The sequence below is a fragment of the Sebastes fasciatus genome, unplaced genomic scaffold (assembly GCF_043250625.1).
Source record: "Sebastes fasciatus isolate fSebFas1 unplaced genomic scaffold, fSebFas1.pri Scaffold_27, whole genome shotgun sequence".
Lineage (NCBI taxonomy): Eukaryota > Metazoa > Chordata > Actinopteri > Perciformes > Sebastidae > Sebastes > Sebastes fasciatus.
The window spans coordinates 82,141-108,225 of NW_027428184.1; the positions used below are offsets into that span (position 1 = coordinate 82,141).

Below are 26,085 nucleotides of genomic sequence, written 5' to 3' on the forward strand. Positions count from 1 at the left end.
TATTATTATTATTATCATTATTATTATTATTATTATTATGATTATTATCATTATTATTATTATTATCATTATTATTATTATTATCATTATTATTATTATTATTATTATTATTATCATTATTATTATTATTATTATTATTATTATTATTATCATTATTATTATTATTATGATTATTATCATTATTATTATTATTATTATTATTATCATTATTATTATTATTATCATTATTATTATTATTATGATTATTATCATTATTATTATTATTATTATTATTATTATCATTATTATTATTATCATTATTATTATTATCATTATTATTATTATTATTATTAGTATCAGCAGTAGTAATAGTATTATGATAAATGAAATGGTAAAATATTTATTGCAGGATGACATCATCAGCCTGCAGTAGAAGTATTTGTACTGTGTTTTATTGGTACTTGTACTGCAAAAACTAAACGAAACTAAAGCTAAACTAAATTCAGACACAAATAATCAATTAATCAGTGATGACGTCAATCAATCAATCAATCAATCACTCAATCAATCAATCCAATGAGGAAGCAGCTGCTTCCACGGGGTGGGGGGAGTCTCCTCCACACCGAGAGCCAATCAGCAACCAGCACATAAAGTACTTCCGGGGTCATCTTTCAAAATAAAAGCATGTGCAGTTCATACAATCACACATCTGAATATATATGTATATACTCTATATATATACTGTATATATATATATATATATATACAGTATATATATATATATATACTCTATATCTATATACATATAGATATAGAGTATATATATATATATATACTCTATATATATACATATATATATTGTATATATATATACTATATATTTATATATATATATTGTTTGTATATAAATATATATATATATACATACTGTATATATATATATATACAATATACATATATATATAGAGTATATACATATATATTCAGTATATATATATATATATACACAGCATACTGTATTTATATATGTATACTGTATCAGTATATATATATATATATACACAGCATACTGTATTTATATATGTATACTGTATCAGTATACATATATAAATATATAGTATATATATCTACTGCATTGTAAGTAGAACTAGCTCCTTCTTTCTTTCTCAGAACTTGATTTGGACCTAAATGTTAAATTTAATATTAAAATAAAGATATTTCTCGTCTACGGGACTTTATTTTGAAGCTCCGCACCGGAAGCCTTGTGTGTGTGTGTGTGTGCGTGTTGTAAGCAGCGTGACGTCAGAGCTGAGGGAGCAACAATAGCTGAGTGTGCGTGTGCGTGTGAGCGGATCAATCAGCTGATAGATCGATCAGGATGGCGTTCCAGACTAAGAAGAACAGCGCGAGACCCGCGGTAGGTCCAGAGCCGAGGCGAGCCGGACCGAGCCGAGCCGGGGTACCGGGTCTGGTGCTGATGCTGATGCTGGGTTAGGGTGAGGAGGAGAGGATGCTGCAGACCCACTGATCCAGACCGGTACCTGCCCTGGAGACCCGCCCGGTCCGGTCCGGTCCGGTCCGGCTCGGTTCTAAAGAGGCGGTGATGCTGAGAGATCAATAAATGACATTATTGATTAGATTATTAATAATATTTAATGATCACAAGGTGCGTTCAGGGAGAGTGGGACATTTAAGCTCTGCCTCGTTCTGACTTCATCATATTACTGTTAAAACACTTCCTGTCAATCAATAATCACCTGTGTGACGTCATCACGGTGGGCGTGGCTGAAAGTCAGAGTACATATAAATACCTTTATTTATATATATATATATCTTTATATTTATATATAAAGTAATGTTTTCTGATGTCCCACTGAACCTGAACCTGAAACACGTGAAATAAAGAAACGCCGCCGTGTTCATCGGATGTCTTTGACTTCCTGCTGGCCTCCTCCCATTTTACCCAGCATGCTCTCTGTCTGTTTCCAGGGCGACCGTCTCATCATCAAAGGAGGAAAGATCGTCAATGACGACCAGTCGTTCTACGCCGACGTCTACGTGGAGGACGGGACCGTCAAGTAAACGCATTGATATTGATTATTAGTAGTTATGACCTCCGCCTAATCTCCACCTGACCACCTGACCACCACCTGATCACCTGACCTCCACCTGACCTCCACCCGACCTCCACCTGACCTCCACCCAACCTCCACCTGATCTCTACCTGACCACCTGACCTCCACCTGACCTCCACCTGACCACCTGACCACCACCTGACCACCTGACCTCCACCCGACCTCCACCTGACCACCTGACCTCCACCCAACCTCCACCTGATCTCTACCTGACCACCTGACCTCCACCTGACCACCTGACCACCACCTGACCACCTGACCTCCACCCGACCTCCACCTGACCACCTGACCTCCACCCAACCTCCACCTGATCTCTACCTGACCACCTGACCTCCACCTGACCACCTGACCACCACCTGACCACCTGACCTCCACCCGACCTCCACCTGACCACCTGACCTCCACCCAACCTCCACCTGATCTCTACCTGACCACCTGACCTCTACCTGACCTCCACCCGACCTCCACCTGACCATCTGACCTTCACCTGACCACCTGACCTCCACCTGACCACCTGACCTCCACCTGACCTCCAGCTGACCACCTGACCTCCACCTGACCACCTGACCACCTGACCTCCACCTGACCTCCAGCTGACCACCTGACCTCCAGCTGACCACCTTACCTCCACCTGACCACCTGACCTCCAACCGACCTCCACCTGACCTCCATCTGACCTCCATCCGACCTCCACCTGACCTCCACCTGACCACCACCTGACCACCTGACCTCCAGGTGACCTCCAGGTGAGTTGTGGGTGGTAGCTGTCTGTGACATCATCAGATTTCCTGTTGTGTTTCCTGATTAGACAGATCGGTGAGAACCTGATCGTCCCGCCGGGCGTGAAGACGGTGGACGCGTACGGTCAGCTGGTGATCCCCGGGGGAGTCGACGCCAACACCAACCTGCACGCTCCGCAGAAAGGCATGAACCCCACCGACGGCTTCTACCACGGAACCAGAGCCGCCGTGTCCGGGGGAACCACCACCATCAGTCAGATAACCACCAATCAATAACCTATCAATACTCATCTATCAATAACCTATCAATACTCATCAATCAATAACCTATCAATACTCATCTATCAATAACCTATCAATACTCATCTATCAATAACCTATCAATACTCATCTATCAATAACCTATCAATACTCATCTATCAATAACCTATCAGTACTCATCTATCAATAACCTATCAATACTCATCTATCAATAACCTATCAATACTCATCTATCAATAACCTATCAATACTCATCTATCAATAACCTATCAATACTCATCTATCAATAACCTATCAATACTCATCTATCAATAACCTATCAATACTCATCTATCAATAACCTCTCAGTACTGATCGGTGGCGGTTGTGTTTCCAGTGGACCACGTCCTGGTGGAGGCGGGGACTAGTTTACTGACGGCGTTCGATCAGTGGAGGGAAACGGCGGAGCAGACGGCGTGCTGCGACTTCTCGCTCCACCTGGACATCACTCGCTGGCACGAAGGACTCTACGAAGAGATGGAGACGCTCGTCAAAGACCAAGGTGAGAAGACGGTCCACTGATCGCTACTAAAGACTCTAACGACTCTAAAGACTCTAATGACTCTAAAGACTCTGAAGACTCTAATGACTACAGACTCTAAAGACTAACGACTCTGAAGACTCTAACGACTCTAAAGACTCTGACAACTCTAACGACTCTGAAGACTCTGAAGACTCTGAAGACTCTAAAGACTCTGACAACTCCAACGACTCTGAAGACTCTAACGACTCTAAAGACTCTAAAGACTGACAACTCTAACGACTCTGAAGACTCTGACTCTGAAGACTCTGACAACTCTAAAGACTCTGAAGACTCTAACGACTCTAACGACTCTGAAGACTCTGAAGACTATAAAGACCAACGACTCTAAAGACTCTAAAGACTAACGACTCTGAAGACTCTGAAGACTAACGACTCTAAATACACTAAAGACTCTAAAGACTCTGAAGACTATAAAGACTCTGAAGACTAACGACTGTAAAGACTCTGAAGACTCTAAAGAATCTGAAGACTATAAAGACTCTCACGACTCTGAAGACTATAAAGACTCTAAAGACTGAAGACTCTAAAGACTCTGAAATCTCTAACGACTCTAACAACTCTGAAGACTCTAAAGACTGAACACTGAAGACTCTAAAGACTGAAGACTCTAAAGACTGAACACTGAAGACTCTAAAGACTCTAAAGACTGAAGACTCTAAAGACTGAAGACTCTGAAGACTCTAAAGACTGAAGACTCTAAAGACTCTGAAATCTCTAACGACTCTAACAACTCTGAAGACTCTAAAGACTGAACACTGAAGACTCTAAAGACTGAAGACTCTAAAGACTGAAGACTCTAAAGACTGAAGACTCTGAAGACTCTAAAGACTCTAACGTCTCTGAACTGAACTATGTATTAAGTGTAATATTGGTGTTCCAGGTGTGAACTCCTTCCTGTTCTTCATGTCCTACAAAGACAAATACCAGAGCTCCGACTCTCAGGTGAGCTACACTCTCAGGTGAGCTACACTCTCAGGTGAGCTACACTCTCAGGTGAGCTACACTCTCAGGTGAGCTACACTCTCAGGTGAGCTCCACTGTGTGGTTGTTGCTCAGGTTGGTTCGGTTTAGTAGGCGTCAGTGTTTTCTCTTCACTGAACTAAATCTGCTTTCTGTTTCAGCTCTACGAGGCGTTCGGGGTCCTCCGGGATCTTGGAGCCATCGCACAGGTGCACGCTGAGAATGGTGACATCATTGATGAGGTAACACACCTGAGTGTAAATTAAAGAACAGACGTCAGCTGAAGGTTCAGTTCTGGTCTGATTCTAACGGAGAACTCAAACTGGTTCGTGTTTCAGGAACAGAAGAAGCTTCTCTCTCTCGGCATCACTGGACCTGAAGGACACGTTTTATCTCACCCTGAAGAGGTACTCACATCTGTAATTACACCTGTCACACACCTGTAATTACACCTGTAATTACACCCTTTCACACACCTGTAATTACACCTGTCACACACCTGTAATTACACCTGTAATTACACCTGTAATTACACCTGTCCCACACCTGTAATTACACCTGTCACACACCTGTAATACACCTGTAATTACACCTGTAATAACACCTGTCATACACACCTGTAATTACACCTATAATTACACCTGTCACACACCTGTCACACAACTGTAATTACACCTGTCACACACCTGTAATTACACCTGTAATAACACCTGTCACACACACACACACCTGTAATTACACCTATAATTACACCTGTCACACAGCTGTCACACACCTGTAATTACACCTGTCACACACCTGTAATTACACCTGTAATAACACCTGTCACACACACACCTGTAATAACACCTGTAATTACACCTGTCACACACCTGTAACCTGTAACAAGTGTTACTGATGGTAGTGATGATGATGATGACGTGTTGTCATGTTGTGTGTCAGGTGGAGACGGAGGCGGTGTATCGGGCCGTCACCATCGCCAAGCAGGCCAACTGTCCGCTGTACGTTACCAAGGTGATGAGCAAATCTGCCGCTGATGTCATCGCCAAAGCCAGGAAGAAAGGTGACATCATCATCCTCATGTGTTCTTCATCACCCCCTTTAATCCACATCAGGTTCAACATGCTCCTGTCTCTGTCCTCAGGTATCGTGGTGTACGGGGAGCCAATCACAGCCAGCCTGGCCACTGACGGCTCTCACTATTGGTCCAAAGACTGGGCTACAGCTGCCGCCTTTGTCATGAGCCCGCCTCTCAACCGTGATCCCTCAACTCCACAGTACCTAACCTCTCTGTTAGCATGGTTAGTATGACTCTACCTTTCTGTTAGCATGGTTAGTATGACTCTACCTGTCTGTTAGCATGGTTAGTATGACTCTACCTCTCTGTTAGCATGGTTAGTATGACTCTACCTCTCTGTTAGCTTTCTTAGCATTAATGTAACCTCACCTTCCACCTCAGCGGTCTAGGTGATCCAGGTGAACCAGGTGAACCAGGTGATCCAGGTGATCCAGGTGAACCAGGTGATCCAGGTGATCCAGGTGAACCTGACAGGTGCTTGTCATGTGTGTTTTGTCCAGTGGAGACCTCCAGGTGACGTCCAGCGCTCAGGCCAGCTTCTCCACGGCCCAGAAAGCCGTCGGTAAAGATGACTTCACTCTGATCCCAGAGGGAACCAACGGGATCGAGGAGAGGATGTCCGTGGTGTGGGACAGAGCTGTGGTAAGATAGGTAGTCTCCACGTCATCACACCTGGAAGACATTCATAGTGCTGCACTCTGTTATTCACGTGAAGACTGATCACTTTGTTTGAAACAGACTGAAGGATTTATTCAGCTGTAAAAATATCCTGCAGCCAACGCCAAATAATTCAGCTGTAAAAATATCCTGTAGCCAACGCCAAATTATTCAGCTGTAAAAATATCCTGCAGCCAACGCCAAATAATTCAGCTGTAAAAATATCCTGTAGCCAACGCCAAATTATTCAGCTGTAAAAATATCCTGCAGCCAACGCCAAATTATTCAGCTGTAAAGATATCCTGCAGCCAACGCCAAATTATTCAGCTGTAAAGATATCCTGCAGCCAACGCCAAATTATTCAGCTGTAAAAATATCCTGCAGCCAACGCCAAATTATTCAGCTGTAAAAATATCCTGCAGCCAACGCCAAAACATGGCCCCCAATATGCAACGGTTGGATACCCCGGACAGATATCAGTTTAGTCTTCATTAAGGGGATTGGTTCCACATTAAGATAAGGGTTCTTTGTCACTGTCATTATAAAATTCAGTGTCTGATTTTTGTCCTTCTGTCTCTGCAGTCTACGGGGAAGATGGACGAGAACGAGTTTGTTGCTGTAACAAGCACCAACGCTGCTAAACTCTTCAACATGTACCCACGAAAAGGTATCACATCCGTCAGGAAACGTTGCTCTGTGGAGGAGACAGACACACTGATGGTGCTGCACTACATCTACTGGCAATCAGTATAACAGAGGACAGGTTGAGGACAGGTTGAGGACATCTACTGACACTTAGTATAACAGAGGACAGGTTGAGGACAGGTTGAGGACATCTACTGACACTTAGTATAACAGAGGACAGGTTGAGGACAGATTGAGGACATCTACTGACACTTAGTATAACAGAGGACAGATTGAGGACATCTACTAACACTTAGTATAACAGAGGACAGATTGAGGACATCTACTGACACTTAATATAACAGAGGACAGGTTGAGGACAGATTGAGGACATCTACTGACACTTAGTATAACAGAGGACAGGTTGGGGACAGGTTGGGGACAGGTTGGGACAGGTTGAGGACAGGTTGAGGACAGGTTGGGTTCAGGTTCCTCTCTGTTGGATTCAGGACAAGGTGGTAACTGAAGTGTAACACTGATGTTTCAGATCACTGAAGATGAGGTTCTAGTTGAAGGTCTCAGGAGGTTCCTCGTTCTGTTCAGATCAGCTGATATTTGTTTCAGAAGATGAAGCTCAATATGTGACGCGTCCGTCCGTCTGTCTGTCTTCAGGGAGGATCGCCGTCGGATCTGATGCTGACATCGTCGTCTGGAATCCGAAGGAGACACGAACTGTTTCTGCAAAGACTCACAACCTGGTAACAACAAATCAATAATCAATAACCAATCATCAATCATCAATCATCAGTAATCAGTAATCAGTAATCAATCATCATGATGAGGTGACCCTCCTCTTCCTCCTCTCTCTCTCTCCTCTCTCCTCTCCTCCTCCTCTCTCTCCTCCTCCTCCTCTCTCTCTACTCATCCTCTCACTCCTCCTCCTCCTCTCCTCCTCCTCCTCTCTCTATCCTCTCTCTCCTCCTCCTCCTCTCCTCCTCCTCTCTCTCCTCCTCCTCCTCCTCTCTCTCTACTCATCCTCTCACTCCTCCTCCTCCTCTCCTCCTCCTCCTCTCTCTATCCTCTCTCTCCTCCTCCTCCTCTCCTCCTCCTCTCTCTCCTCCTCCTCTCTCTCCTCATCCTCTCTCTCCTCCTCCTCATCTCTCTCCTCCTCTCTCTCTCCTCATCCCCTCTCTCTCCTCCTCCTCCTCTCTCTCCTCCTCTCTCTATCCTCTCCTCCTCCTCTCCTCCTCCTCCTCTCTCTCCTCCTCCTCCTACTCTCTCTCTCCTCATCCTCTCTCTCTCCTCCTCTTCCTCCTCTCCTCCTCCTCCTCTATCCTCTCTCTCCTCCTCCTCCTCTCTCTCCTCCTCTTCCTCTCTCTCTCTCCTCATCCTCTCTCTCTCCTCCTCCTCCTCTCCTCCTCCTCTTCCTCCTCTCCTCCTCCTCCTCTCTCTATCCTCTCTCTCCTCCTCCTCCTCTCCTCCTCCTCTCTCTCTCCTCATCCTCTCTCTCTCCTCCTCCTCTCTCCTCCTCCTCCTCTCTCCTCCTCCTCCAGACGGTGGAGGTGAACATCCTGGAGGGTCTGGAGTTTCGAGGCGTGGCGTCGGTGGTGATCTCCGGCGGTCGGGTCGTTCTGGAGGACGGAAAACTGGACGTGATGGAAGGTTCAGGACGCTTTGTCCCCAGAAAGGCGTTCCCCGACGCCGTCTACAAGAGGATCAGAGCCCGCAGCAAGGTAACTAACCAACTAGTTAACTAGTGGTTAATCTAAAGCTCTGACAGAAGCCTGCAGCGAGGTAACCTACCAGGGAACTAGTTAACCACACAACCAACTGGTTAACTAGTTTACTGCCTGACCAACAGGTTAACCAGATAACCAGCTGTCTGTCTGAGATAGGATCGGGTAACCTAGTTAACCAACCGACCAACTAGTTAACCCTTTACTTACTAGAAGATGTTAACAGGTGGAGGCTGGTTCAGCCTGTCTGGTTGGTTAACTATTTGAACTAATTGGCTAGTTGGTTGAACTGATCAGTTAACGGACCAGTCCATCAGGAACCGATCCGTTAACGGACCGGTCCATCAGGAACCGATCCGTTAACGGACCGGTCCACCAGGAACCGATCCGTTAACGGACCGGTCCATCAGGAACCGATCCGTTAACGGACCGGTCCATCAGGAACCGATCCGTTAACGGACCGGTCCATCAGGAACCGATCCGTTAACCGACCGGTCCATCAGGAACCGATCAGTTAACCGACCGGTCCATCAGGAACCGATCAGTTAACCGACCGGTCCGTCACTGACAGACATCTTGTCTCCTGGTCTCAGATGGCGGAGGCTCGCGGCGTCCCCCGTGGAAACTACGACGGTCCGGTCCATGATGTCATCAGTATGAGTAAATCGGTCCCGCCCACTCCGACCACCAGGGGGACCCCCTGCCCCAAAACCCAGATCAGCCTCCGGAACCTCCACCAATCAGGATTCACCCTGGCAGGTAGTGAACACACACACGCACGAACACACACGCACGAACACACACACACACACACACACACACACACACACACACACACACACACACACACACACACGTATCTGTGTATGTATCTGCAGTGTTCTGATCAATTATCTGATCAGGTATAGGTGATTGACTCTGAGTTGCATTCTGGGTAAACAGTTTAGACCAGTTTATACTAGCAGCAGCTGAGTACTGCAGTTAAATATTCATATTCATATTAGTATTCATATACTCATATACTCATATACTCAGACCACGTTCTTCTTCTTCTGTCCAGGAAGTCAGATCGACGACCACATCCCTCGCCGCTCTACTCAGAAGATCGTGGCGCCGCCTGGTGGACGCTCCAACATCACTTCGTTATCGTAAAACCACAAGAACCATGTTGAAGAGTCGCCAGTACTACAAGATACTACTACAAGATACTGCAACAAGATACTGCTACAAGATACTGCCCAACCCTTACAAACCCTATGACAGTAGTACTTCAACTACTACTGAACCCTACAACAACCTTTGACCTAGTACTACACCCTATAACAGTAGTACTTCAACTACTACTGAACCCTACAACAACCTTAGAACTAGTACTACACCCTATAACAGTAGTACTTCAACTACTACTGAACCCTACAACAACCTTTGACCTAGTACTACACCCTATAACAGTAGTACTTCAACTACTACTGAACCCTACAACAACCTTAGACCTAGTACTACACCCTATAACAGTAGTACTTCAACTACTACTGAACCCTACAACAACCTTAGACCTAGTACTACACCCTATAACAGTAGTACTTCAACTACTACTGAACCCTACAACAACCTTAGAACTAGTACTACACCCTATAACAGTAGTACTTCAACTACTACTGAACCCTACAACAACCTTAGAACTAGTACTACACCCTATAACAGTAGTACTTCAACTATTACTGAACCCTACAACAACCTTTGACCTAGTACTACACCCTATAACAGTAGTACTTCAACTACTACTGAACCCTACAACTCAACCTCTAGTTATAACCCTGACAACAAGTACTAAATATTGCAGTAATTGTACTTTTACTAGTATCAAACCCTTCAACAACCATCCAGCTAGTACTAAATTCTAAAACCATGGTACTTCATGTAGTACTAAACCCTGCTACAATGGTAGTACAACTCTACAAATACTACTAAACCCAGTTTACCCTGCCCTACTAAACAATGGTACTACAACCATACAAGTACTACAATCTTGCAAGTACTAAACCCTACTATAATTGACTTTGACTAGTACTGAATGTTACAGCACTGATAATACAAGGCTACAAAAAGTACTTTATCCTACAACTAACACCAGTAGTACTTCAACTAGTATTAAACCCTAAATCTAATACTTAATCCTACAATAATGGTACTACAACCCTACCAGTACTACTAAGCCCTACAACTATTTACTAAATCCTGCACCTAGTGTACTTCAACTGAAGTAGTACTGAGTGTTACAACAATGGTACTACAACCCATCGACTAGTACTAAATCCTACAACAATGGTACTTTAACGAGTACCAAATGTCATTTGAAGTACTCTGATCCTTCCACATGTGTACTCAACATTATTCATAAAACGCTTCATCATGTTCTCTTTGTCTCTCAGTGCTCTCTGTTAAAGGTAGTACACTACTGCTAGTAGTAGTAGTAGTAGTAGTAGTAGTAGTAGTAGTAGTAGTATGACCCCAGAAAATACGTCCTCTTTTCTTATTGACAGCCGGCCTCATCGAAATACTTTGTCCATTCTTCCCATAAATCTATTCTGCTCATATTAATTAGATTAATATCATCCTGGTTCCGACTCTGAGCTGGAGATTAACACCAGTCTGTAGTATTTAATAATTAAAGGTCATTTATAACGTGATTATTCAGGTATCTGTTACTCTCAATCTGAACCACTATGGGACCTTTATTATAATAATATAATCTTTATTGTTCTGTTATAGATTCAGTGTGTGGTACCATGAGGTACCATGTAGTACCGTGAGGTACCATGTTCCAACTATGTGTTTAATTCACTGATAAAGTTCATCTTAGTTATGATAAAGTATTTGATAGTCGACCGTTAGAGACGAACCATCAACTTCAACACATCAACGGACTAAATGGTGCTAATGAATCCAGTAGAAGCCTGCAAGTAGCAATCTCTTCAATATAATATAATATATACCATAATACCATACCATAAATACAACGCCCCCCCTACAGGACCTAAACTCTGCCCCCCAGAAACATCTAAAACAAACTAACATCACCACATATAGAAACAGAACTCTGCTGAGACCGTGGATGTATTATCAGAACCGGTTCTGGACTCCAGTCAGTGTAAATTTCACTTTTCTATCTTTGAGGTTTTCTTCTGGACATGCTCAGTTTCTCAGTTTCTCCTGCTGGCCCCGCCCCCACGTAAATTGGTGAACCGATGGAGCGGATTGGTAGACTTCACCTGTAAGGTGATTAGCTCCACGTTGATGATTTATCGTCATTAGTTCTCACAGATTCTGACCTTTAAAATTACCTTTTATTTTAAAGCAAAGTGACTGTTGGCTCGCCAACAACCCCTGTGATCGGTTTACCAATCCCTACGCTCAGTTTACCAATCCCTACGCTCGGTTTACCAATCCCTACGCTCGGTTTACCAATCCCTGCGCTCTGTTTACAAATCCCTGTGATCGGTTTACCAATCCATATGATCGGTTTACCAATCCCTGCGCTCTGTTTACCAACCCCTGTGATCGGTTTACCAATCCATATTATCGGTTTACCAATCCATGTGCTCGGTTTACCAATCCCTCTGATCGGTTTACCAATCCCTACGCTCGGTTTACCAATCCCTCTGCTCGGTTTACCAATCCCTGTGCTCGGTTTACCAATCCCTGTGATCGGTTTACCAATCCATATGATCGGTTTACCAATCCCTGTGCTCGGTTTACCAATCCCTGTGATCGGTTTACCAATCCATATGATCGGTTTACCAATCCCTGCGCTCTGTTTACCAACCCCTGTGATTGGTTTACCAATCCATATTATCGGTTTACCAATCCATACGCTCTGTTTACCAATCCCTGTGATCGGTTTACCAATCCATATGATCAGTTTACCAATCACTGCGCTCTGTTTACCAACCCCTGCGCTCTGTTTACCAACCCCTGTGATCGGTTTACCAATCCATATGATCGGTTTGCCAATCCATACGCTCTGTTTACCAATCCCTGCGATCGGTTTACCAACCCCTGTGATTGGTTTACCAACCCCTGTGATCGGTTTACCAATCCATACGCTCGGTTTACCAATCTGTGTGCCACACCAGTATTGTTTTCTACCATATGACCATGGGGGGGGTGGCCTTTATCTGATGGAGGTTTCTGACCCGACGGAGCCGTAACACGTCTGTTAATACAGCCACGGTCTGACTCGGCTATTAGAGGGTCCGCAACGTCCACCGTGACCTCTGACCTCTGACCTCTGACTGTGATGTCACAGCTGCAGAGCCCCTCCCCTTCCTGCTGTATGACCTCTGATGACCTCTGAAGGGATTTTTAACAGTGTTTTTGATTTGTAAAGACTTCATTTGATACCATGATCATTTTGTATTTTTTACAGTTTTTGTATCGTAGCAGTGTTAGCATCAGTGATTGTAGCACTCACACATGGTTCAGCCAGCGAGCAGCCCACGGCGGCCATGTTGGCGCCAAGCTGTTGCTATAGAAACTAAATATTGTACAACGATGCTGTTGGACGACAGACATTTTGTGTCCTTAAAGGAATTGTTTGATATTTTGAGAGTCAGATGTTCAGATTGATAACAGTAAATATGAAGCCAGCAGCCAGTTAGCTTAGCTTAGCTTAGCTTAGCTTAGCTTAGCTTAGCTTAGCTTAGTTTATCAAACACTGTAGTACAGATTCAGCTCCAACATGGCGGCTGTTTTCCTGCAGGCTGAACTGTTTCTGTAGCAGTCGGTAGTTTCTCCGTCCTCACAGATGCACTGGAGCCATATGGAGCCAACATGGAGCCAACATGGAACCAATATGGAGGCCAAATGGAGGCCACATGGAGGCCACATGGAGCCGACATGGAACCAATATGGAGGCAACATGGAGCCAACATGGAGCCAATATGGAGGCAACATGGAGGCAACATGGAGCCAATATGGAGGCCACATGGAGGCCACATGGAGCCAACATGGAGCCAACATGGAGCCAACATGGAGCCAATATGGAGCCAATATGGAGCCAATATGGAGGCAACATGGAGCCAACATGGAGGCCACATGGAGGCAACATGGAGCCAACATGGAGGCCACATGGAGGCCACAAGGAGCCAATATGGAGCCAACATGGAGCCAACATGGAGGCCACATGGAGGCAACATGGAGCCAATATGGAGCCAACATGGAGCCAACATGGAGCCAACATGGAGCCAACATGGAGGACATGAATTTGCAGCGTCGAAATATTTGACTTTGAAAATCATATAATCTGAATTTATTTTTTCTGAATTCAACTCTTTGAAATTAAAATGTGAAATTTCTTGATTTGCAATTTCAGATGCTGAATTTGAATGTATTTTATTCAATGTTCACAAATTCAGATTCAGGTTAGTTATTTTAGGCGTTGTGTGGCGACGGTGCATCTGTTGTTGTTGTTGTTGTTGTTGTTGTTGTTGTTGTCGTGAAGGTATAAAACTCCTCTTCCAACTTGTTCGAGCTGCATGAATAAAGTGTAAAGAGAAACACGGCAGAGTGAGACGTCTGTTTTTATCCATCACTGAAGTTGAAGAGTACTACTAGTATACTTCTTTTACACTTCAAATAAGAGAGTTTCCTTGCAGTTTACTTTTTACGTACTTATCAGAGATATATTATAAAAGTGTACTTGGCTCATACAGAAAACAGAAAGGTTTAAGTATACTTGACTTATACTTGTACCTAATCTTTTGATCAGGATATACTTAAGAAAATGATAAGTTAGTATAGTTGTAGTATAAAAACTATTAAACTAGTAGTTTACTGAGAGTATACTTTAAAGTGTACTAAACTAAAAAGTGGGCTTATTAAGTCCCAAGATGTATTGAAGTAGTACAAGTATAAATCTAGTACATTGATATAAGTATACTTACTACTTAAAGTCTACTTGGGAAATATATACTTGAACTTTACCAAGTATACTTCATAAAATAAACTTGCAGTATACATAATATATATAGAATAATATAAATATAAATAAACTCTACATATAGAGTATATTTATAATATTTATATTATTAATCAGATCAGAAATAAAAAAATCCAAATTACGAATTTTAAAGATTATAGATTTGTATGTAAATTATATAAATTAATTCCAAATGTTTATTTTATGAAGAAATTGTGTAGAACATAACATAACATAAACGTTCATGTTTGTAAAATCATGATCAGTTTTAATCTGGATAATGTTACTGGTTTCCTTTATTTATTTATCTATCTATCTATATCTATTTATCTATTTATTTATTTATTTATTTATTTATCTATCTATCTATATCTATTTATTTATTTATTTATTTATTTATTTATTTATTTATTTATCTATTTATTTATTCATCTATTTATTGATTGATTGATTGATTGATTTAGACAACAGGATGAAGCAGCTGTACCGATGACATCAGCACCAATAGGGGTAGCAGCTGAGGTCACATGATCAGACAGACACACACACAGGACTAATCAATGAAGTCTGATGAGCTGAGAGGAGCTGCAGCCTGAGGTGAGTCTAAACCTCCTCATTCACTCATTCACTCATTCATTAAAGAACTAATCCATTCATTCATTCATTCACTCATTCAGCTGTGTGAACTGAGTAAAGTTTGATCCAGTAACTCTCCGTCTGTTGTTGTTTTATACTTTTGATCACAGTTAAATGTTAATGTTCACCTGTTTCTAGCTCTATATTCTCTATTCTCTATATTTCTATATTCTCTATTCTCTATATTTCTATATTCTCTATTTTTTCTATAGTTCTATATTCTGTATAGTTCTATATTTCTATATTCTCTATATTTCTATATTCTCTATATTACTATATTCTCTATATTTCTATATTCTCTATATTTCTATATTCTCTATATTTCTATATTCTCTATATTCTCTATATTTCTCTATTCTCTATATTCTCTATATTCTCTATTTTTTCTATATTCTCTATTTTTTCTATAGTTCTATATTCTGTGTATTTCTATATTGTCTATATTTCTATATTGTCTATATTTCTATATTCTCTATATTTCTATATTCTCTATATTCTCTATATTTCTATATTCTCTATATTCTCTATATTCTCTATTTTTTCTATATTCTCTATTTTTTCTATAGTTCTATATTCTGTATATTCTGTGTATTTCTATATTCTCTATATTTCTATATTCTCTATATTTCTATATTCTCTATATTTCTATATTCTGTATATTCTCTATATTTCTATATTCTCTATTTTTTCTATAGTTCTATATTCTGTATATTCTGTGTATTTCTATATTGTCTATATTTCTATATTAGACGGAGGTGGTTCTGGTTGTTGTTGTGACTGACAGGAAGGAGGAACTGGGTCTGAGTTCCTTCAGGAGGTTTCAGGTGTTGAACCTCCTGAAGGAAGTCAGGCTGAGTTGGTTTCAGGTGTTGAACCGTGGTCAGAGGTCAGAGGTCAGAGGTCAGAGATCAGAGGTCAGAGGTCGCAGGTCAGTTCAGCTGAACACTTTTTGCATTGTGTGATATTAAAAGTGTTTAACTTGGTGAACCTGCAGGAAGTCTGGACCAGACTACCAGAATAAGAGCCCGGCGGCGGGGGGGTCCTAGAGGAGGCTGATGGGGGAGTCTCGGCTCATCGTGGAGGAGCTGCTGGCTCTCTGTCTCCAGAGGATCACCATGGAGGAGGACACTGTGGACAGCGAGCGTGGTGAGACGTCCTCACTGATCCAGGATCACTTTACAGGTTATTCAGACAGAGACGGACTGAAAGACCATCTTTACCCTCACACTGTCTCCTCAGTCTGAGGACAGAGACAGACAGAAAGACCATCTTTACCCTCACACTGTCTCCTCAGTCTGAGGACATAGTCTGAGGACATAGACTGAGGACAGAGACAGACAGAAAGACTGACTATCTTTACCCTCACACTGTCTCCTCAGTCTGAGGACATAGTCTGAGGACATAGACTGAGGACAGAGACAGACAGAAAGACTGACTATCTTTACCCTCACACTGTCTCCTCAGTCTGAGGACATAGTCTGAGGACATAGACTGAGGACAGAGACAGACAGAAAGACTATCTTTACCCTCACACTGTCTCCTCAGTTTGAGGACATAGTCTGAGGACATAGACTGAGGACAGAGACAGACAGAAAGACTATCTTTACCCTCACACTGTCTCCTCAGTCTGAGGACAGAGACAGACAGAAAGACCATCTTTACCCTCACACTGTCTCCTCAGACTGAGGACGTAGACTGAGATTTGTCCTTCTGTCCTCTCAGAGTTCGTTCAGGTGGTGAAGAACTTCGAGGCGGTGAGGAAGCGCTGGCTTCACGCCGAGCTGGAGCTGAAGAAGTACAAGGAGCTGCTGGTGAAGTCGGACGTGTCCAAAGCTGCTCTGGAGGTCAAACTGAAGCACGCTCGCAACCAGCTGGACGTGGAGATGAAGAAACGCTACAAGATCGAAGGCGACTACCAGTACCTGGTGAGTCCCAACGCCGAGGAGACTACCGGTACCTGGTGAGTCCCAACGCCGAGGAGACTACCGGTACCTGGTGAGTCCCAACGCCGAGGAGACTACCGGTACCTGGTGAGTCCCAACGCCGAGGAGACTACCGGTACCTGGTGAGTCCCAACGCCGAGGAGACTACCGGTACCTGGTGAGTCCCAACGCCGAGGCGACTACCGGTACCTGGTGAGTCCCAACGCCGAGGCGACTACCGGTACCTGGTGAGACCCAACGCCGAGGAGACTACCGGTACCTGGTGAGTCCCAACGCCGAGGAGACTACCGGTACCTGGTGAGTCCCAACGCCGAGGAGACTACCGGTACCTGGTGAGTCCCAACGCCGAGGAGACTACCGGTACCTGGTGAGTCCCAACGCCGAGGAGACTACCGGTACCTGGTGAGTCCCAACGCCGAGGCGACTACCGGTACCTGGTGAGTCCCAACGCCGAGGCGACTACCGGTACCTGGTGAGTCCCAACGCCGAGGGGACTACCGGTACCTGGTGAGTCCCAACGCCGAGGCGACTACCGGTACCTGGTGAGTCCCAACGCCGAGGCGACTACCGGTACCTGGTGAGTCCCAACGCCGAGGCGACTACCGGTACCTGGTGAGTCCCAACGCCGAGGGGACTACCGGTACCTGGTGAGTCCCAACGCCGCGTAGACTACCGGTACCTGGTGAGTCCCAACGCCGCGTAGACTACCGGTACCTGGTGAGTCCCAATGCCGCGTTCTAACACCACGTCCCAACGCTACGTCCCAACGCTACGTCCCAACGCTACGTCCCTGCTCCACCATGTCAGCTCTTAAACAGTGTCTCTGCTCCGGTAGCGCATGAACCCTTTAGACGTTAATGACTCGGTGGTGTTTCCTCTAGCGCCACCACCAACATGTTTAACCCCACTACTGTTCAGACTCTCTGCAGCATGTAGGCGGCGCTGAGAGTCTGGATCCCTGGATCACTGGATCACTGCTCTTCTTGTCTCTGATTGGCAGCAACGGCAGATGCAGCTCATGTGTGACATCCTGGTCCACGACAGTAAATCCAGCGCCTGTCTGAACGACGAGCAGAAATCTCTGTTGGCCACGTTTGAACACAAAGGAGGAAACGTGACTCAGCACCGGAGCAGCAGACGGTGAGAGACGAGTGGGCCGACGGGTTCTCTGGTTCTGATCGGTGTAATACCGGTCTGTAGAATACATTTACCTGTTCCACCAGTTCTGTTGTTCCACCTGTCGTCAGGGCTTTCCTCCACCGGCGGCTCCAACACCTCCCACCGCACCGCAGGCTCAATGTTGATGAACATCTTTGTGGTTTTAGACTGAATGAATGAGTCCAGCCTGAGGGACGGAATGTAAGCTCTGTGTCTCAGGTCTGTCCTCAGATCCCAGTAAGACACCATCAAGGGGGACAAAGTGGACGCATGTTTAGTTTCAACCTGTTCTTCTTGGCTGAGACGTTATTGCTGTCAGGACCTTGTTGGGTCTCATACTGGTTATCATACTAAATCTCCTCTGTTGAGGAGGCTGTGAAGGCTGAGTGGGGTTTCAGTGGTTCTTGTAGTTTTCACATGTTCCTCATGTAGATTTAAGAGGTTCTTTCCAGGTTCTTGAAGGGTTTAGATGTCAGTGAGGAGACTGGAGTTGAGTTGCTTCTCAGTGGGATCAGTAGCAGTAATAAAGGATTGTTAATATAACCTGTTGAATCTTTGGAGGCTCGTAGTGATTAAAACCTTTTTTCTGTTTGTTCCTTTAGGCTGTGTGTGATTGACGAGTCGTCTTTCCTGTCTCACTCTGACATCAGCTACGATCGGACGGACGACGACGTGGTACGAACGCAGACGGCAGGATTTAACCGTTAAAGGATCCTTGAAATCAAGACAAGGAGTCAGCAGCGAGATCATTGAGTGATTTATAAACCCATAAAAGAATGTGCTCGGTTCGGAGAGCATTACAATGGTCCAGTTTTGATCCCGTTCCTGATGAGGACATGGAAGGTTAACCCAGGAAGTGAAGTCCGTCGTGGTTGTGATGTCACTGACGTTTGTTTTCATGTTGTTTCAGGATCTGGACACGACTCTCATCAAACCGCTGAGATCTCGAGCCAGAGAGAAGAGGGTCAGTGTGACGTTCCCACGTTCACATGTTCCTCAGCCAGATGTTTGTTTGTTTGTTCTGACGTTCTGTTGGTTCTGTTGGTTCTCCTCAGCGCTCGTCGTTGGGACCGGCGGGTGCCGCTCCGGTTGGGAGGCGAGGGAGAAGCATGAACGTGTCTTCAGATCTGCTGGACAGAAAAACTGTAGAGGTGAACACACTGATTATAAGATGGTAGAAGAAGTACTCAGTACTCAGTAGAAGAAGTACTCAGAGGAAGAATTACTCAGTACTCAGAGGAAGAAGTACTCAGAGGAAGAAGTACTCAGTAGAAGAAGTACTCAGTACTCAGTAGAAGAAGTACTAAGTACTCAGTAGAAGAAGTACTCAGTACAAGAAGTACTCAGTACTCAGTACAAGAAGTACTCAGAGGAAGAAGTACTCAGTGGAAGAAGTACTCAGAGGAAGAAGTACTCAGAGGAAGAAGTACTCAGAGGAAGAAGTACTCAGTAGAAGAAGTACTCAGTGGAAGAAGTACTAGTCAGTAAAAAGCAGAATATTTCCTCTGGAACATCAGTTCTTATTTCTCAGATAGCAGATTTCTATAAAGGACGTATGTTTGAAGGTTTTATTCGTGTTTCCAGCAGCAGTTCTATTTTGGACTGTTGGTCAGACTAAATATTTGAATAAGTCAAGTTGCATGTTTTAAAATGTATAGACCAAACAATGAATGGATGAAATCCCTGACAGATGAATAGATAATGATAGTAGTTGAAGCGGTTCCTTCAGCGTTCTGGAGGCTGATAGAACTCAGCGGTTCCTCCAGCGTTCTGGAGGCTGATAGAACTCAGCGGTTCCTTCAGCGTTCTGGAGGCTGATGGAACTCACTGGTTCCTCCTTTAACAACATGGAGGAGACTAAAGTTGAGTTTGTGTGACTCAGGAGGTCGACGTGATGGCGAAGACGTCGACGGTGACTCCTGAGACCAGAGGTCAGATCCACATGGTGACCCCCGAGACCCCGGTCCAGCCCCTCAGCCAGGAGTGTGCTGGTTCAGCCGGAGGAGGTGAGTTTAAAACTCTGTGAGACTCTGAAACAGATGTTTTGGTACCAGAATCGATATATCTGCTTCTTCTGATGGTTTGTGTCCAACGGGCCGCTTCCCAGCGTTGGACGCTTGGTGGGCCGCCACTAGACCACACCTGATTGGACGAACGCTTTCCCTCCGTGAGCTGCTGCTCCAGCTTTCAAACCGGAAACAACACGGCGGCTCGTTTGGAAACATTCTTCTCTTGTTTCACTGAGACGTTTCTGAGAACATCTGAGGAGAGGAATAATCCAGCTGCTGAATCTGTCTTTATTTAAAATCAACAACGTTTATTCTGAAAGACTCTCGGGAGTTTCGAGAGGCGGCGAGTCGCGTCGGACGCCCGTGATTTGCATAAAGTAGCCTGGACCTCAACTTTATGCAAATGAGGAACGACCGTTGTGACGCTCCGTCTCTCGAGTCGCGCAGCCACGCTACCAGAATGCATTGCTGCATGGCTGCTTACATAAACAATGAATGGGAAGCGTGGAAAGGACGGATCCTGAAGAACCGTACCGTTAGTCGATGTGGAGGTAGAACGAAGTTACCGCTTTTATTGTGGTAGTCTGAGTAACGTGATGTCATATCCGTTCCGTATCCGTCAACCAAAACAAACCTCAGAGTGTCTAAAACGTCGGAGGGTCACCGTGGATACGACCTCCAGCTTCACTCTGTGATAATGTATAAAAACTAAATATATAGATATGAACTGTGTATTGAACTTGTGTTCCTCAGACCAGACCTCGGTGTGGTTTCTTGGTGATGAGACGACGGTGGAACCTGAAACCGAAACAAAGATGGAGGACAGTGTCGCTGTCAGACCGTCTCACGGCTGCAGAGCCGAGAAAACCCTGAAACACGATTTCCTTTCTAAAACCGTACGAGTTCCTATAGGATCTATACTGACCGTACAGAGCTCCTATAGGATCTATACTGACTGTACAGAGCTCCTATAAGATCTATACTGACCGTACAGAGCTCCTATAGGATCTATACTGACCGTACAGAGTTCCTATAAGATCCATACTGACCGTACAGAGCTCCTATAGGATCTATACTGACCGTACAGAGTTCCTATAAGATCCATACTGACCGTACAGAGTTCCTATAAGATCCACACTGACCGTACAGAGCTCCTATAAGATCCACACTGACCGTACAGAGCTCCTATAAGATCCACACTGACCGTACAGAGCTCCTATAGGATCTATACTGACCATACAGAGCTCCTATAGGATCTATACTGACCGTACAGAGTTCCTATAAGATCTATACTGACCGTACAGAGCTCCTATAGGATCTATACTGACCGTACAGAGTTCCTATAAGATCTATACTGACCGTACAGAGCTCCTATAAGATCTATACTGACCTAACAGAGCTCCTATAAGATCTATACTGACCGTAGAGATCCTATAATATCTATACTCAGTATTTGTCTGACTCAGGGTTCCATTTAAAGTTTAATATACTTTGTCTTGTCTGAGATTAAGTGACCGTTGAAAAGCATCAGAGGTCGACTGGAGATGAAGAATGTAAAACATCGTCTGCATAGAAATGGACTGATTAGGAAGATGAATCTTATTTATGTCTAAAGTTTACAGATGAGCGTTTAGCATCCGGTCCGTCAGCGTAGTCTATCTGCCCCCCTGCAGGTGATCCGGCCGGAGATGTGCTCGCCATGCGGCAAGAGGATCCGCTTCGGGAAGGTGGTGATGAAGTGCAGAAACTGCCGAGCGGTCGCTCATCCGGAGTGCAAACAGAAACTAAGCGAAGGCTGTTCGGCTGCCGCCAAGACAGGAAGTTCAGCTCAACAGGTACCTCTGAGTTCCTCTGAGTTCCTCTGAGTCCCTCTGAGTCCCTCTGAGTTCTCACAGTACCTCTGAGTTCCTCTGAGTCCCTCTGAGTTCTCACAGTACCTCTGAGTTCTCACAGTACCTCTGAGTTCTCACAGTACCTCTGAGTTCTCACAGTACCTCTGAGTCCCTCTGAGTCCCTCTGAGTCCCTCTGAGTTCCTCTGAGTTCCTCTGAGTTCCTCTGAGTTCCTCTGAGTTCCTCTGAGTTTCTCCGATTCCCTCCGAGTCCCTCTGAGTTCCTCTGAGTTCCTCCGATTCCCTCTGAGTTCCTCTGAGTCCCTCTGAGTTCCTCTGAGTTCTCACAGTACCTCTGAGTTCCTGATTGTTCCTGTTTTTAACCTGACTGGATCTTTGTCTCTCCAGAACTCGTTGGAGGGTTTTGCTCCAGTGAACCCTCCCAGAGTTCCCCAGCTGGTTGTGGAGTGTGTGGCTGAGATCGAGAGGAGAGGGCTGGAGGAGGTGAGTCCTGGTTTCAGACCAGCGTGGTTCAGCCCGGTTCATACAGCGTGAGTTTCAGCTGCTGATGTCCTGCCGTCTGCAGAGAGGCCTGTACAGAGTTCCTGGAGGGGAGCGTCTGGTGAAGGAGCTCAGAGACCGGTTCCTCCAGGGGAAAACACCACTGATGCTCAGTAAAGTTCACGATGTTCACGTTCTGTGTGGACTTCTGAAGGACTTCCTGAGGAAACTGAAGGAGCCGCTGATCACCTTCAAACTGCACCGCACCTTCATGGAGGCTTCAGGTACGAAGACTGAAGATGCTCACCAGCTCACCTCCAAATCAGTCATCGGTTGAGTTCTACTGTGGACCCTGACAGTTAGAACCCGTCTGTGCAGTTAGAACCCGTCTGTGCAGTTAGAACCCGTATGTGCAGTTAGAACCCGTCTGTGCAGTTAGAACCCGTCTGTGCAGTTAGAAACCGTCTGTGCAGTTAGAACCCGTCTATGGAGTTAGAACCCGTCTGTGCAGTTAGAACCCGTCTGTGCAGTTAGAACCCGTCTGTGCAGTTAGAACCCGTCTGTGCAGTTAGAACCCGTATGTGCAGTTAGAACCCGTCTGTGCAGTTAGAACCCGTCTATGGAGTTAGAACCCGTCTGTGCAGTTAGAACCCGTCTCTGGAGTTAGAACCCGTCTGTGCAGTTAGAACCCGTCTGTGCAGTCAGAACCCGTCTGTGCAGTTAGAACCCGTCTGTGCAGTTAGAACCCGTCTGTGCAGTCAGAACCCGTCTGTGCAGTCAGAACCCGTCTGTGCAGTCAGAACCCGTCTGTGCAATAGAACCCGTCTGTGCAGTTAGAACCCGTCTGTGCAGTCAGAACCCGTCTGTGCAATAGAACCCGTCTGTGGAGTTAGAACCCGTCTGTGCAGTTAGAACCCGTCTATGCAGTTAGAACCCGTCTATGGAGTTAGAACCCGTCTGTGCAGTTAGAACCCGTCTATGCAGTTAGAACCCGTCTGTGCAGGTAGAACCGTCACCATGTGTCTGTGTTTCAGAGCTGGCTGATGAAGACAACAGCGCTGCCATCTTGTATCAGGCGTTAGCAGAGCTGCCGAAGGTCAACAGGGACACGCTGGCGTTTCTGATGCTTCACCTGCAGAAGTACAAACGCCACATCTGGAATATCAGACAAACATGTGGAAGGTTCCAGACATCAGAACCATCCTGACAGTGAGAGTCAGTTTAAATATCTAACCAGTCTTAATGTCTCCGTCCGTCTCCAGGGTGACGAGGAGTCCTCCGTGTCAGATGGACCAGAACAATCTGGCCCGGGTGTTCGGACCGACTCTGGTGGGACACGGGATGTCTGAGCCGACTCCGTCCACCATCATGAGAGACACCAACACTCAGCCGAAGGTCCGCTTCTCTCTGAAGGCAGTTCTGTTGCCTCTTACGGCTCTCAACATGGCGACGGCCGAGCTGGCGGTTCGTAGCTAACGCCGTACCCGCCAACCCTCCTGATTTTCCCGGGAGACTCCCGTCTTTCATCGCCGTCTCACGGTTTCCTAATCAGTCACAATTCTCCTGATTTCTGGGAATTTTTTACTCTTTTTTCCTTTTCGTTATCTCAACCTGTCTCTGGAACGGAACAGTGTTTACAATCCTGTTTCCACCCGGACGGTAATACAGCGAATTCAAAAGATAAACCATGAACGTGGCGGTCGTGGCGGTTCGTGGCGGTTCGTGGCGGTTCGTGGCGGTTCGTGGCGGTTGTGACGGTCATGGCGGTTGAGGCGGCCGTGGTGGTCATGGTAGTTGTGACATTTGTGAAGGACGTGGTGGTTGGGGCAGTTGTGACGGTTGGTTTTTACGATCGTGGCGGTTGTGGTGGTTGTGGTGGTTGTGGTGGTCGTGGCGGTTGTGGTGGTCGTGATGGTTGGGGTGGTCGTGACGGTTGTGATGGTCGTGGCGGTTCGTGATGGTCGTGGCGGTTGGGATGGTCGTGATGGTTGGGGTGGTTGTGACGGTTGGTTGTGGCGGTCGTGGCGGTTGTGATGGTTGTGACGGTTGGTTGTGATGGTCGTGGCGGTTGGGATGGTCGTGATGGTTGGGGTGGTCGTGATGGTTGTGACGGTTGGTTGTGACGGTCGTGGCAGTTGTGGTGGTCGTGATGGTCGTGGCAGTTGTGATGGTCGTGGCAGTTGTGGTGGTCGTGATGGTTGTGACGGTTGGTTGTGGCGGTTGTGACGGTTGGTTGTGGCGGTTGTGGTGGTCGTGATGCAGTTGTGATGGTCGTGGCAGTTGTGGTGGTCGTGATGGTTGTGACGGTTGGTTGTGGTGGTTGTGGTGGTCGTGATGGTTGTGACGGTTGGTTGTGGCGGTTGTGGTGGTCGTGGCGGTTCGTGATGGTCGTGGCGGTTGGGATGGTCGTGATGGTTGGGGTGGTCGTGATGGTTGTGACGGTTGGTTGTGACGGTCGTGGCAGTTGTAGTGGTCGTGATGGTCGTGGCAGTTGTGGTGGTCGTGATGGTTGTGGCGGTTCGTGATGGTCGTGGCGGTTGGGATGGTCATGATGGTTGGGGTGGTCGTGATGGTTGTGACGGTTGGTTGTGACGGTCGTGGCGGTTGTGATGGTCGTGGTGGTTCGTGATGGTCGTGGCGGTTGGGATGGTCGTGATGGTTGGGGTGGTCGTGATGGTTGTGACGGTTGGTTGTGATGGTCGTGGCAGTTGTGGTGGTCGTGATGATTGTGGCAGTTGGGTTGGTTGTGACGGTTGGTTGTGGCGGTCGTGGTGGTTGTGGTGGTTGTGGCGGTTCGTGATGGTTGGGGTGGTCGTGATGGTTGTGACGGTCGTGGCAGTTGTGGTGGTTGTGGCGGTTGGGGTGGTCGTGATGGTTGTTGGGGTGGTCGTGATGATCGTGGCGGTTGGGGTGATCATGATGGTTGTGGCGGTTGGGGTGGTCGTGATGGTTGTGACAGTTGGTTGTGGCGGTTGGGGTGGCGGTTGGGGTGGTTGTGACGGTTGGTTGTGACAATCGTGGCGGTTGGGGTGGTCGTGGCGGTTGCTTGTCATTACTGCGGTTATTGCGACGGCCCTACGAACACGTTTCTTTGATCTTATCGGATGAAACCCTGACTTTGAGGACTAGACATGTCCATCTGGTCTCTCAGTGGTTCATCAGCTACGCTGCTCTCCTCTCAGGTTGTCTGCCGTCTGTTGTCGCTCCCTGAAGCCTACTGGAGACGTGTCCTCGCTGTCCACACGGACAAGACCTCGTCCTCCACCGCTACGACG

General features: G+C 45.8%; 2 protein-coding genes across 3 annotated transcripts in view; both read left to right on the plus strand.

The window, feature by feature from the left end:
- The first annotated feature begins 1,255 nt into the window (after positions 1 to 1,255).
- On the plus strand, positions 1,256 to 11,170 carry dpysl4 (dihydropyrimidinase like 4). Its single transcript, XM_074628291.1, has 15 exons — positions 1,256 to 1,396; positions 1,969 to 2,057; positions 2,923 to 3,107; positions 3,492 to 3,656; positions 4,579 to 4,640; positions 4,820 to 4,900; positions 4,997 to 5,065; positions 5,601 to 5,721; positions 5,803 to 5,959; positions 6,237 to 6,378; positions 6,976 to 7,060; positions 7,690 to 7,775; positions 8,571 to 8,750; positions 9,347 to 9,512; positions 9,814 to 11,170. Exons 1-15 carry the CDS (start codon positions 1,358 to 1,360, stop codon positions 9,903 to 9,905), a joined length of 1,719 nt encoding a protein of 572 aa, XP_074484392.1. The 5' UTR covers positions 1,256 to 1,357; the 3' UTR covers positions 9,906 to 11,170.
- Positions 11,171 to 15,246: 4,076 nt separating this feature from the next.
- The window catches only part of LOC141763702 (rac GTPase-activating protein 1), a 13,858-nt gene continuing 3,019 nt past the window's right edge, over positions 15,247 to 26,085 (plus strand). The window contains exons 1-15 of one of the 2 annotated variants that reach the window (XM_074628298.1): positions 15,247 to 15,330; positions 16,364 to 16,551; positions 17,092 to 17,294; positions 18,313 to 18,452; positions 19,073 to 19,145; positions 19,381 to 19,434; positions 19,526 to 19,621; positions 20,353 to 20,476; positions 21,233 to 21,375; positions 22,153 to 22,314; positions 22,718 to 22,813; positions 22,896 to 23,094; positions 23,845 to 23,950; positions 24,073 to 24,205; positions 25,993 to 26,085. The exon at positions 25,993 to 26,085 is cut by the window's right edge and continues 22 nt beyond it. In XM_074628298.1, the coding sequence (XP_074484399.1) occupies positions 16,425 to 16,551; positions 17,092 to 17,294; positions 18,313 to 18,452; positions 19,073 to 19,145; positions 19,381 to 19,434; positions 19,526 to 19,621; positions 20,353 to 20,476; positions 21,233 to 21,375; positions 22,153 to 22,314; positions 22,718 to 22,813; positions 22,896 to 23,094; positions 23,845 to 23,950; positions 24,073 to 24,205; positions 25,993 to 26,085 (1,749 nt within the window). In that variant the 5' untranslated portion in view covers positions 15,247 to 15,330; positions 16,364 to 16,424. The remainder of the gene's footprint in view (positions 15,331 to 16,363; positions 16,552 to 17,091; positions 17,295 to 18,312; positions 18,453 to 19,072; positions 19,146 to 19,380; positions 19,435 to 19,525; positions 19,622 to 20,352; positions 20,477 to 21,232; positions 21,376 to 22,152; positions 22,315 to 22,717; positions 22,814 to 22,895; positions 23,095 to 23,844; positions 23,951 to 24,072; positions 24,206 to 25,992) is intronic. The other variant, XM_074628299.1, reaches the window with a different exon arrangement.

Coding starts and splice junctions, on each gene's coding strand:
- dpysl4 (XM_074628291.1), top strand. CDS start 1,358: ATGGCGTTCCAGACTAAGAAGAACAGCGCGAGACCCGCG. Junction 4,901..4,996: donor ATGGTGACATCATTGATGAG/GTAACACACCTG, acceptor TTCGTGTTTCAG/GAACAGAAGAAGCTTCTCTC. Junction 9,513..9,813: donor ATCAGGATTCACCCTGGCAG/GTAGTGAACACA, acceptor TCTTCTGTCCAG/GAAGTCAGATCGACGACCAC.